The 13,481-nt window shown below is 45.7% G+C and overlaps 1 protein-coding gene across 1 annotated transcript; it reads left to right on the top strand.

Moving 5' to 3' along the window:
• The first annotated feature begins 1,443 nt into the window (after positions 1 to 1,443).
• Positions 1,444 to 13,264, top strand: LOC131184543 (aromatase). The gene is made up of 9 exons (XM_058155959.1): positions 1,444 to 1,591; positions 4,901 to 5,051; positions 6,988 to 7,142; positions 7,712 to 7,888; positions 8,164 to 8,278; positions 9,669 to 9,783; positions 10,493 to 10,655; positions 11,642 to 11,883; positions 13,010 to 13,264. The coding sequence occupies exons 1-9, from the start codon at positions 1,444 to 1,446 to the stop codon at positions 13,262 to 13,264; spliced, it is 1,521 nt and encodes a 506-aa protein (XP_058011942.1).
• The last annotated feature ends 217 nt before the right edge of the window (positions 13,265 to 13,481 follow it).

Raw genomic sequence — 13,481 nt, forward strand, 5'->3', positions numbered from 1 at the left:
GCCTGTTTCCAACCTTTCCAAACTTCTGGTAGGCCTGTTTTTCGCCCTCCCCGAGCCTTCACACGCACCCTGCACTTACCTGCATCCAAAACGGGCCACATGGGGACTCCTGCAAGGGGCAGGGTGGGGTAGGAGGGGCCAGCCAGTAGTGGGATTCAGGGGTTCTCCAAACTGCACAGAAACTTAGCTAGAGGTTCTCCCGAACCCCTGCGAACCCTGAGCAGCCCACCCGTGCTGCTGTGACTCTGCCAGCGAAAATGGAGCTCCATTTTTGCTGGCAGGTGGTTGCAGGAGGCCGTCACGGATGAAAATGGAGCTCACGTGGCCCTCCCGAGCTCTGTTTTCTCTGGCAGAAGATTGCAGGAAGCCGTTGCAGTCAAAAACAGAGTTTGGGAGCCTGTTTTCACTGGCAGGGCACTTGAGCCACCACAGGTTCCCCCCAACATGAGTGACATCGAGCTGGCAATGCCCATCCTGGCCATGCACCCCCCCAGCCCCTCCCCAAAGTTCAAACACAACCTTGATGTGGCCCTCAATGAAATTGAATTTGACACCCCTGGTCTATATCACAGGTTCTAGCTTCCTAAATTCCGAGCGATTGTTTCATCAGATTTGAGCACAAAACTTGCTTTCCGTTCCCGAAAGTAATAGAGATTTTAGAGGATCCAATACTCCTCCACAGATTTCTGCAATGTTATGAAAAAGTGATCAAGAATGCTGCTCTCCCACTTTCTTCTAACAGAAGAGTGGGGGGGGGGGTTAAGATGAACAGAAACCTGCCCCATGAGCAAGAAGAACCTCTGCATCTCAGCTAGCATTTTCCATGCCTTCCTTTCCATCTAAATCACCCCACAAATGGACTCCCAGAGCAAAATCTGCAGAGAAGTGCCTTAGAATAACCCATCCTGCCTGCTCTATTTCTCACCCAGAAGATGGACTTGGAAATAGACTGTCACAGAAATCCAAGGGCAGTTTCTGCGAAATCTAGCCACAGATGTTCAAAGTAACCCTTTCTAAAAAATGGAGTTGAGGCTTCAGTTCGCAGCAGACTTTAATTTCTTTGGTGCCGGTTGACAACCTTGGCACCATCTCCCATGTCTACCTTATGACGACCATTCAAGGTTAATGAGGGAGATATGAGGGAGATAGGAAGGCTCCATCGGAATGAAGTTTTTTCCAAGCAACCTGGGCCCTCCATAACCAAGGTCAGGCATGTTTTGGTTTGTAGGACCAGTGAATCTTCTCCACTCTTGTTTTGACGTCGCTTGTGTCGTCTAATCTGAGGCTCTGCCCTTGTTATAAAAGATAGCGCATCGCAGAGCAGGAGTCATTAAGTGGCGGGATCAACTAGAGAGGAGATAGATTTTGGTCGAAGCTGGCCGTAGAGCTCTTCAGCCTCTTCCATACTTCGACTTTTTCTTTGCATTTCTACCCACAGCCAAAATGCTTCTGGAAATCCTGAATCCGATGGACTATAATATCACCCAAGTGGTCTCTGAAAGCCTCCCGACGGTAGCTACTCTACCACTCTTGATCTTGATGGGATTCCTTTACCTGATCTGGGCTTGCGAGGAAACCTCTTCCATACCAGGTAAGTGTTTGGGTTTTTTTGTTTTGTTCTTTAAACAGAATGACAGAGTTGGAAAGGGACATTGGCGGACTTCTAGTCCAACCCCACTAAGTTTCAAAGTGTGATCTAAGAAAAAAAAAAATCTTCCTATTTAAGGAAGAACTAAGAAAGAATGGGGGGGGGTTGACTCAAAATAATAATTTAGCATTTTTAATTTTGGCTTATGCATCACACCCTTTCTAAAGGCTTGGAGCTATCGTGGGAACCTATGAGGATTTGCTTTGCTCAGTGTTTTTATTTTCTATTTGTTTTTAAAAGTTATCTAACGAGCGCAGGTGCTGGGTGCTGGGGGGCATCCAATTAATTAACGTTTTGGCTCAGACGGGTGTTGGAATCCACTCCTTGTGTTTTATAAACCATGATTGCTGGCACCGCGTGTTCTGTGTGAACCCAGCTAATGCTAGCTTTTTCAACAAGCTGCGGTCAAACCAACCACCGTTTTGTACGAGGTGTAAAGCCAGTCTCTTAGGAGGTGTTTCTTAAATCCAGAAAGCTGCTGTGGCTTTTTTTTTTTTTTTCCTCAATAGGGGATCAAAATAATTTTGGATCGCTCTTTCAGGCGCGCAAAAGATATTACATTTTTAAGAGTTTTTAAACATCTGACTCTTCACGCTAGCCGCATTTGCACAGCAAATTTAATCTGGTTGTTTAAATGGGGACATTAAATTGACAAAATATGGGTTGTTGTTTGGTTGATGGTATAGGGCAGGGATCTCCAACCTTGGTCCCTTTAAGACTTGTGGACTTCAACTCCCAAAGTCCCTCAGCCAGCAAAGCTGGCTGAGGAACTCTGGGAGTTGAAGTCCACAAGTCTTAAAGGGACCAAGGTTGGAGACCCCTTTGCTATAGGGTACTTCACATATTGCGCAGCTCCAATCTCCTGCAATGGTATGCTATCAATTCTTATACTCCCTTTGTGTGAGTAATATGCAGAGTGGTTTTATATCGGTCTACTCAGGAGTAATGTAAGGCTAGTTCTTGGGTAAATGCCCCTCCTTACAGGCACAGCTTTATATGAAGATGGATTCCTACTGAAGTAAATGAAACTTATTTCTACACAGATATTAATTAGTGCCTTGGTCTTAAAAATATTTATTTTGCACAAGTAAAATTTCTAGGAGCGTTGACTCATGGGCCGTACTGAAAGATGAAGGCAATACCCTCAAGTTGGTGGCACAAACTGTTGGTTTTCGCACCTCTGGTTTAATCAAATTTGCAAGCTGGACTCTGGCGTTTTTTTCAACCTTGGCCGTTTGATAATGTGTGAGATTCCAGAATTTCCCCAGCCAAGCATAACTTGAAGATGTGTGGACTTCAACTCCCACCAAGCTGGCTGGGGAATTCTGAGAGATGAGTCTACACATTTTCAAGCTGCCAAGATTGAGAAGCTCCGGGATATACCGAAGACTGTCTTTTGGGGGTTTGGTTGTCTTTTTTTTCTTTCTTTTTTTTTTTGCCTGATTATATATACACTGGAGGAAGACTAGAATAGAATAACAGAGTTGGAAGGGACCCTGGAGATCTTCTAGTCCAACCCCCTGCTTAGGCAGGAAACCCTATACCACTTCAGACAAATGGTTATCCAACATCTTAAAAACTTCCAGTGTTGGAGGTTTTCACAACTTTTGAAGTCAAATTGTTCCACTGATTAATTGTTCTAACCGTCAGGAAATTTCTCCTTAGTTCTAAGTGGCTTAACTCCATCTAAGAAAGGAAGTAATTTTTGCCAAGTCATAGGGCAGTGGGCCCCAACCTTTGCGGCTTTGTGGCCTGGCATGGGGGATGGGGGAGAAGAGGGGAACTGGGCCACACCAGCAGGGAGCCAATTTGTGTGAGTGGTGGCCCGGCATGCACATGCACAGCTCAACTTGCAAGAGCAACAGGCTGGGGCGCATGCACGCGAGTGCCCGCCAGCTTGCCACTCGCGCAAGATGAGCTGCATGCACACGCCAGCCACTCACCCAGACCGGTTCCAAATAGGCCACAGCACAGTAGCAGGCCACGGGCCACGGCTGGGGACCCTTTCCATATGGGACATCTGTTCCTGGCAGCTTTAACCATTGATCCATCAGAAGCTGTCATGTGCCAGTCTTTAGAAAACACAGCTTCCCCCCACTCGGACCCCACATGTATACTTCAGCTCAGCCGTCTCTGTAAAATGTCCTTTATGGCTCTTAGACAACATTATAAACATTAATATGGTTTGTTAATTTGTGGCTTAGCGTGGTGTGACCTCACCTCATCCATTCCAGTTGATAAATCGTATTTTACGGCTTGTTGTTTTTGTGGGAATCTGGAAAGAGGTGGTTTGTTCTGTAAACCCTGGTTAAACGCCTCGTGATTCAGCTAGAGGGTGAACACACAGTACGTGGTTAAAGTTTTATGTTTATTGCTGATAAAATTCCTAATTGATCCTTCCTACCTTACTTCCTTCCCCCGCCCTGCCTCCCTTTCCTCTATTTTTCCCTTCATTTCTTCCCTGTATTTTTCTCACCCTTCCTTTCTTCCTTCCTCCTTCATTGCTACTTTCCTTCCTTTCCTCAATCCTCCCTCCCTCCCTCCCTTCCCTTCCTTTCTCTGCCTCCCTTTTTTCTATTTTTCTTTCCTTCCCTCTATTTTTCTCACCCTTCCTTCCTTCCTTCCTTCCTCCTTCATTGCTACCTTCCTCCCCTTCCTCCCTTTCTTCAATCCTTCCTCCCTCCCTTCCCTTCCCTTCCTTTCTCCCCTCCCTTTTTTCTATTTTTCCTTCCTTTCCTCTATTTTTCTCACCCTTCCTTCTTCCTTCCTTCCTTCCTTCCTTCCTTCCTTCCTTCCTTCCTTCCTCCTTCGTTGCTACCTTCCTCCCCTTCTTCCATTTCCTAAATCCTTCCTCCCTCTCTTCCCTTCCTTTCCTTTCTCTGCCTCCCTTTTTTCTATTTTCCTTCCTTCCCTCTATTTTTCTCACCCTTCCTTCCTTCCTTCCTTCCTTCCTTCCTTCCTTCCTTCCTTCCTTCCTTCCTTCCTCCTTCATTGCTACCTTCCTCCCTTCTTCCATTTCCTAAATCCTTCCTCCTCTCTTCCTTCCTTCCTTTCTCTGCCTCCCTTTTTTCTATTTTCCTTCCTTCCCTCTATTTTTCTCACCCTTCCTTCCTTCCTTCCTTCCTTCCTTCCTTCCTTCCTTCCTTCCTTCCTTCCTTCCTCCTTCATTGCTACCTTTCTCCCCTTCCTTCCTTTCCTCAATCCTCCCTCCCTTCCCTTCCCTTCCCTTCTCTGCCTCTTTTTACCTTTCAGGGCCCGGCTACTGCATGGGACTCGGCCCCCTTATTTCCCACGGGAGATTTCTCTGGATGGGACTGGGCAGCGCCTGTAATTATTACAACAAGATGTACGGAGAGTTTATGAGAGTCTGGATCAATGGAGAGGAGACCCTCGTCATTAGCAAGTAAATCTTTGTTCTCTATCAATGGGGGGGGGACAAAGGGGCAATAATAAAGCCTGTGAAATCCTTCCGCTTAGCTCCTTCCCTTGCTCACTCAACTGAGCTGACTGTAGAATGAAAACTGCGCTCTTCATCCCTCAATTTCCCCACCTGCAATTTAACTGCTGATTTTTCCGTGGGTTTTTTTTCCCCCTCTGTTTAAATGAAGGCGCTGACATTTTTAAGCTTCTATCGCCCTCTAAAGGGAATTCAGGGTTGTGGCTCTCTGCAGCTGCCCAAACGCAGATAACCAAGGAGCCAATTTTCTAGCTCGTTGGAGCAGAGCAAAATAGTCAGATACATTTACCACTTTCATTACCTTCTCCATGACCTACTCTTGGTGGACAATGAAAACCCAGGCAAGTTGGAAAAGGAAGCAGGTGGCAGGTTTAGCCAAGAGAGACTCTTACTGGAAGGTAGATATCCTTGGACTATCACCATGTGCCTGTTCCAACGTCGCCCTTGAAAAGAATTTTTTTTAAAAAGTGGCCCAAAATTGGCTCTGGATAAACTTTGCAATTTGAGGTTCCAGTTGTTGCATCTAAAGCAGGGGTGGGCTTCAAAAATTTTAGCAAGAGGTTCTCTGCCTGGTTGCTGGGTGGGCGTGGCCATGGTGGGCGTGGCCTAGTCAGCCTCCTGCACCACGGTGAGTGGGGCATTTTTGCCCTCCCCGGGCTCCGGAGGCTTTCCTCAAGCCTCCAGGAAGGCAAAAACAGCCTCCCCAGGCTCTGGAGGCCCTCTAGAGATCGGAAACGGGCCCGTTTCCAACCTTCCCGAACTTCCAGTAGGCCCGTTTTTTGCCCTCCCCGAGCCTCCGCGCGCCCTCCACTTACCTGCATCCAAAATGGGCTGCATGGGGACTCCCGGGAGGGGAGGGGTGGGCAGGGCGGGGCCAGCCAGGAGTAGGATTTGGGGGTTCTCTGAACTGCACAGAATCTTAGCTAGAGGTTCTTCTGAACCCCTGCGAACCCCCAGCAGCCCACACCTGCCTATATGGTGTGGGGCCAACTAACTTGTGGGATCACCTACTTCTGGAAGTTTCTGTCCTTCTTGCAAGGTCTGACAGTGTGGGTATGCTCTGTGAAAGCTATGTAGAGGAATCTGTGGTGGTGCGGTGGTTAGAATGCAGTATTGCAGGCTAGCTTTGCCGACTGCCAAGAGTTCGATCCTGTCCAGATCAAAGGTTGACTCAGCCTTGCATCCTTCTGAGGTCAGACCCAGATTGTTGGGGGCAATATGCTGATGTTATTAATTGCTTAGAGAGGGCTGTAAAGCACTATGAAGTGGTATATAAGTCTGAGTGCTATTGCTATCCCGTTTGATGGGATACATGAGGTATGACTTCTCCAAGATGGCAGCTACCTTCTTGAACAAGATGGGCTTCAAGTCCTGCTGATCTTCTGGAAGACCTGACTTTTGCCCTAGACATTGGACTGGGATGTCGGTGGAGCCAAATGTGTGTTTTTTATATTATGTTGCCAGAGAAATCCAGCCCATTATAACAATCAATTAATGAGAGTCTGCACAGTCATTGGGAGCAGAATTCTTGCAAGCTTCCACATTCTCTTCTACCATTTGAGTTTGATCTAAGTATGGCATAACTTTAACCCTAAGCAGAATTTGGGATAATTTTTCCCCATGGATCCATTCATGGAGTGAGACCTGAGCAAACAGACAAAAGTTTGTGATGAAAAGTCTTGTAGTAGTTGTTGTTGTTCTTCTTCTTCTTGTTGCTCTTCTTGTTCTTCTTGTTGTTGTTCTTCTTCTTCTTTTCTTCTTCTTCTTGTTCTTCTTCTTGTTGTTGTTCTTTTCTTCTTCTTTTTCTTCTTCTCCTCCTCCTCTTCCTCCTCCTCCTTCTTCTTGTTCTTCTTGTTCTTGTTCTTCTTTTTCCACCATCTAGATCATCCAGCATGTTCCACATCATGAAACATGGACATTACAGTTCTCGGTTCGGCAGCAAGCCTGGTTTGCAGTGCATTGGCATGCATGAAAACGGCATCATCTTTAATAATAATCCGACTCTCTGGAAAGAGATCCGTCCATTTTTCACAAAGGGTAAATATATCGAGTTGTGTCTTTCCCCTGTGACTCTGCCTTCGGGTCTGTTTCTGAACTGAAGTATATAAGGAGAATGAGAAAGAGAAAGAATATTATAGGGCTGAAGTAAACCTGATGGATAGACTTTGGAGCAAAGGTTAGTTTTACCATCAGGTAAAGTGAGATAAGGGACACTCAAGGGATGTGGTGGCTCAGTGGCTAAGACGCTGAGCTTGTCAATCGAAAGGTCGGCAGTTCAGCGGTTCGAATCTCGAGTGCTGCGTAATGGGGGTGAGCTCCCGTTCCTTGTCCCAGCTTCTGCCAACCTAGCAGTTCGAAAGCAGGTAAAAAATGCAAGTAGGAAAAATAGGGGCCACCTTTGGTGGGAAGGTCACAGCTTTCCATGCTCCTTTAGCATTGAGTCATGCCGGCCACGTGATCACGGAGACGTCTTCGGGCAGCGCCGGCTCTTCGGCTTTGAAACGGAGATAAACCCAAAGCAATATGCAGCAAATCTATCTTTCTATAAATAGAAAGTGAGAGAGAGAGAGAGAGAGAAATAATCGAGACATTTGTAAAAATTTCAGCCCTTTCTGGACCGGGTCTTGTACGGATGATAGCCATCTGTGTCGAATCAACAGTTGAACACCTCAACCTGTTGGGGAAAGAGGCCACCACGTTGGAACATGTCAACAGCCTGAACCTCATGAGACGTGTCATGCTTGATACTTCAAACAAGCTTTTTCTCGACATTCCTCTGGATGGTAATATGCATGTAGTATTTTCTCACGGGGTCTTCTGAGGTGGACATGAATCGTTTTTTTCTGCCGTTCTAACGATCCTCTGAATTCTGTGTCTGCCTTGTTGGGTTGCAGAACCAAACCAGACAGTTATAGAGGTGCAGATGACAGACTCAATCATTCCTCTGTAGAACTGGATCAGCAGCTCCTCGGGCAGTTTGAGCTTTCTGAATTGCCGCAGAAAGAACATCCTTTGTTGTCCTGTTTTGATGACTTATTTTTTGTTGATGTACTTTCAGAACATGCCATTGTGCTCAAAATCCAGAACTACTTTGATGCTTGGCAAGCTCTTCTCCTGAAACCTGACATCTTCTTTAAGTTCTCCTGGTTCTACAAGAAGTACGAGAAGTCTGTGTAAGTAGCACATAGGCATTTGTGGATCAGGCTGCCTATCGATCAGGGGTGTCAAACTCAAGTTCAGAGAACCGGTAGCAAAAATCCTTGCTCCTCCCCCCATGCCCAGCTGAGCTTTTTGATCATCAGAGGGTGTGTTTTTTTTTACTTTTAAAAGCATTTGTTCTTCAGCTGAAAAAATGCTTTTAAAAGTATTTTTAAAAAAGCCTCTGATGATCGTGCGGCTCAGCTGGGATCGTCAGAACCTTTTAAAGGTATTTTTTCTACAACCTCTTCAGCAGAAGAGGTGATAAAAAAATGCTTTTAAAAGGGTCCTCTGGCGATCCCAGCTGAGTTGCCTGATCATCAGAGGCTTTTAAAAGCATTTTTTCTACAACCTCTTCGGCCGAAGAGGTTGTAAAAAAATGCTTTTAAAAGTTAAAAAAAAAAGTTGGCCACACCCACCCAGTCATATTAACCCCCCCCCACCAAGCCACACCCACAGAACCAGTAGTAACAAATTTTACATTTCACCCCCGGTTAGCACTCTCTTGACCTCAGGGTCACCTGAATCAACTGATTCAGGACAAGAGAGTGCTAAAATGACTAGATGACCGCCAAGAAATACAATCCTTCCGTAATACACATAACACATCATCGGGTCTCAACTGTCCGTATCTATCCTTCCATCTCCTCCGCCATCACAAATCGATGAAGTTTCTTGGATGAGAAACAAAACATTTCGTTCGTCTTCCTCAAGGCAAAACATAGTCCTGTTGCCTTTTGAAGGAAAAAAGCACCTTTGAGACAGCCTTGTTCTTACCGATTTCACTGAGTTTCTTATGTTCGCAACTTATTATTTCTGTCATGGCCTGTCAGCCACCGGCCCCTCCAGCAGCCGAATCAGAGGAGGAGGATGAGGAGGAGTGGGAGTCAGGGCCAGCGACAAGGTAATCTGAGAGCTCCGAGGGGGAAGAGGGAATGGAGCTGTCAGAGAGAGAGAGAGACAGAGGCGGAGCCTGGACCATCCGTCAGCCTTCATATGAAGAGTCAACAGCCCCCAGGTCTGGAGGTGGCTGATGAGGAAGAGGAGGAACAGCTGGGTCCGGTGCCTGACGCGTGGATGCGCAGAAGGCAGAGGAGAGGAGAGCAGTGGAAATCTATGGGCCGGTCCTTGGGACAGAAGAGCCACTGCTGCTAGCGAAACCCCATCCTTGCTCTGAGGATAAAAATCAGGGGGCAGAGATGAATAGATGTAGCAGACAACTATTTAGCCTTTAGACTTGTGAGCCTACAGTGAGAGAGAAACTTTTTTGCCGGGCCTGCCGGCGCTCCTAATAAAGGAATCTTTGAGTTCACTTCAGAGGGTTTGTTGTTTTGGGGGACTAAAACGATTTCTCCTTTTTTTCAGGAAAGATCTGAAAGAAAGCATCGAAAGTTTAGTTGAGCAGAAACGACAGAAGCTCTCCACCACCGATAAACTGGAGGAACATAGGGATTTTGCAACAGAGTTGATTTTTGCCCAGGTAATCTGGATAGTATGTGTTGTTTTTTTTCCTTTCCAACACTGGGGAACAATAACAGAAATCAGGAGAGAAGTTGATGTTCTATCAACTTTTTATATGAGGCAAAAAGTATCCACAGGTAGTCCTTGACTTACGATTTTAAACTGAACAGAATGAACAAACGTTGCTTCCTGCAAAGGCCCACATGCCTTTGCTCCTCTTTTAAGTCTTATGGGAGGGGCCAATCATCTCCAAGCCCTACTCCCAAGTCGTCCCTTTTGTTTTAACCGTTCTTGCCTTCTGGCAGCTCTGCGCATGCGTGCATTAGGAACAGGCTCCTCCTGTTCCTCTGCCTCACTACTGTCAGCCTCTGGAGGCTCTGGAGGCAGCACATACCCCCCAGATGTCCCTTTCTCTGCCTCCAATGCAGACCCCTCATCCGAGCCTTCCCCAGACTCCAGGACTGGCCCATGTTCCTCCCCAGTTTCCTCACTCCAACTCTGCTGCCAGCTCCCCAGGCCACCGGCGGACAACAACACTCTGGACTTCAGTTCCCAGAATTCCTCAGCCAGCCATGCTAGCTGGGGAATTCTGGGAGTTGGCAAATAGCAAATAGCTCTACTGGGTTCAGCTTTCCAATGTTGTGAAGCCACATTGCACCGACGGGAGTCCAGTGTCATACTAAACTTAAGACTTGACACACCCGGTCCCGCCTGCTTTGATCTTGCAGAACCGCGGTGAGCTGACCGGCGAAAATGTGAACCAGTGTGTTCTGGAGATGCTCATTGCTGCCCCCGATACGCTGTCGGTGACACTCTTCTTCATGCTGGTGCTGATTGCAGAACACCCTCAAGTGGAGGAGGCCATGGTGAAGGAGATCAACACTGTGATGGGTAAGGATCTGGCGACTCCGGCTCTCAAGGAAAAACGCCTACTTTAAGTCACCTCCATTTTAACAGAAGGGCCTCTGGTGGCTCAGCAGACTAAGTCTGCCTGTTATTAACACAGCTGCTTGCAATTACTGCAAGTTCAAGTCCCACCAGGCCCAAGGTTGACTCAGCCTTCCATCCTTTATAAGGTAGGTAAAATGAGGACCCAGATTGTTGGGGGCAATAAAAGTTGACTTTGTATATAATATACAAATGGATGAAGACTATTGCTTAACACAGTGTAAGCCGCCCTGAGTCTTCGGAGAAGGGCGGGATATAAATTCAAATAAAACAAAAAACAAAAAACACTATTTTAATCTGCACAGGTTTCTTTTTACTTGTTTTATAATTTGTAAGCCATCCGGGAGTCACCTTGTTCGGAAGATCGGTGGCATAATAGAATAGAATAGAATAGAATAGAATAGAATAGAATAGAATAGAATAGAATAGAATAGAATAGAATAGAATAGAATAGAATAGAATTTTTATTGGCCAAGTGTGATTGGACACACAAGGAATTTGTCTTGGTACATATGCTCTCAGTGTACATAAAAGAAAAGATACGTTCATCAAGGTACAACATTTACAACACAATTGATGGTCAATATATCAATATAAATCATAAGGATTGCCAGCAACAAGTTATAGTCAACAAGTTGTAATAAAACAAGTTATAATAAAAGATAGATAGGTAGGTAGGTAGGTAGATAGATAGATAGATGGATGGATGGATGGATGGATGGATGGATGGATGGATGGATGGATAGATAGATAGATAGATAGATAGATAGATAGATAGATAGATAGATAGATAGATAGATAGATAGATGATAGAGTGGTGGGCTGCTGCGGGTTCAGACCGGTTTGGGTGAACCGGTAGTTCCAACCATTCCTTAAGAAAGATCGGCCCACAGATCTCACCTGCTTCGTCCTGGTTTCCTTCTCACAAGGTGACAGGGACGTCCAAACGGAGGACATGGGGAAGCTCAAAGTCGTCGAGAACTTCATCATGGAAAGCATGAGATACCAACCCGTGGTGGACCTGGTCATGCGCAAAGCCTTGCAGGATGATGTGATTGGTGGCTATCCCGTGAAGAAAGGGACCAACATTATCCTGAACATCGGGCGCATGCATAAGCTGGAGTTCTTCCCTAAGCCCAACGAATTCTCCCTTGACAATTTTGAAAAGAGTGTAGGTATTTTTCTCTTGCTCTACACATCGCTTCGGGTTTTTGTTTAGGAAATAAGACTCGACACGAAGGCATTGTGGGTAAGCACTCGGAAGCAAGAGAGGGAGGCTCTTTGTCCAGATAATACAGATAGTTCTTGACTTAGGAAACACAACTGAGCCTGGCGTTTCTGTTGCTAAATGAGGCAGCTGTTACATGAGCTGCCATTTTACAACCTTTTTGCTACTGTTGTTTAATCCAGGGGTCTCCAACCTTGGTCCCAGTTCCTCTGGGAGTTGAAATCCACAAGTCTTAAAGGGACCAAGGTTGGAGACCCCTGGTTTAGTCAGTCACTACAGTTGGGAAGCTAGTTTTGACCTCACGCCATTCCTAAGAGGACCATAAGGGGCGTGCATAAGCGCACAAACGTGCCTACCGTTCCTGTCCTATTGTTTTTCTTTTCTTCTTCCTATATACATATATGCTTATACCTCCTTATATTTACTCATATATGTGTTTATATATTATATAATCTTTTTGTATGATACCTACATATATTGTTATGACAAAATAAAATAAATAAAAAATAAATAAAAATAGTAACACTAACTTCCCAACCATTAATAGCACTAACTTCCCAACTGTTAGTAACACTAACTTCCCAACCGTTGGTAACACTAATTTCTCAACCACTGGTAACACTAACTTTCCCAACTTCCCAACATTAACACTAACTGGAAAATTGCCAAGCGGCTGAACTTTGATCACATGACCATGGGGATGCTACAACAGTTGTAAATGTTTTGCATGCTATTGTAACTTGGAACCCTCATTAAATGAACTGTTGTAAGTCAAGGATCAGCTACATCTGCTTCCCTGCCTTCTCCACCAATCTCACAAAATAGGGTGGAACTCCATCCAAAGGGAAAAAATCTATAGGATCAGGTCATAAAATTGGACGGGACTTACTTAACAACTGCCTTGCTTAGCAATGGAAATTTTGGTCCCACTCGTGGTCCTAATTTGAGGACTACCAGTGTTACATTTTGATGACTCTCAACTGCCAGGCTCATCATGCAAAGTGAGTGGCCTAAAGAGGAAGTAAATAAATTGTTAATAAGCCAATTATTATTATTATTTTTAATCTAGGTCCCCCATCGTTACTTCCAGCCCTTTGGCTTTGGCCCCCGCGGCTGCGTTGGGAAGTTCATTGCGATGGTCATGATGAAGGCCATCCTGGTGACCCTCTTGAGAAGATGCAGCATCCGGACTGTGAAAGGCGAAGGTCTTAGCCACATTCCCAAAAACAATGACTTGTCTCTGCATCCCAATGAAAGGCAGCCGCTAGTGGAAATGATCTTCACACCAAGAAAATCCCTGGGCAAGAACGATCAGGGTAAATAAAACCCGATCCAAGCTCAGTTTGCCAAGATGATCCCAGCCACATTGGATTGGTTGGGTGACCCTCATCAAATTCAAAACTCTCACCCACCCAAGGTGCATCGATCTACTCTCCCGATGAAAAGTTTCTTGATGGAACCCAACAGTTTGCTCATTCAAGTGGCCCAGTGGTAGAACTCAGGTTCAACGCAACGGATCATAGTTGATCATATTTTGCCTG

Source organism: Ahaetulla prasina, chromosome 13 (genome assembly GCF_028640845.1).
Source record: "Ahaetulla prasina isolate Xishuangbanna chromosome 13, ASM2864084v1, whole genome shotgun sequence".
Taxonomy (NCBI): Eukaryota; Metazoa; Chordata; class Lepidosauria; order Squamata; family Colubridae; genus Ahaetulla; species Ahaetulla prasina.

Bases quoted from the DNA above. Each gene is read 5' to 3' on its own strand.
- LOC131184543 (XM_058155959.1), top strand. From the start codon at position 1,444: ATGCTTCTGGAAATCCTGAATCCGATGGACTATAATATCACCCAAGTG. The intron at 7,143-7,711 runs GTAAATATATCG...TAAAAATTTCAG, and splicing joins CCGTCCATTTTTCACAAAGG to CCCTTTCTGGACCGGGTCTT. The intron at 8,279-9,668 runs GTAAGTAGCACA...CCTTTTTTTCAG, and splicing joins AAGAAGTACGAGAAGTCTGT to GAAAGATCTGAAAGAAAGCA.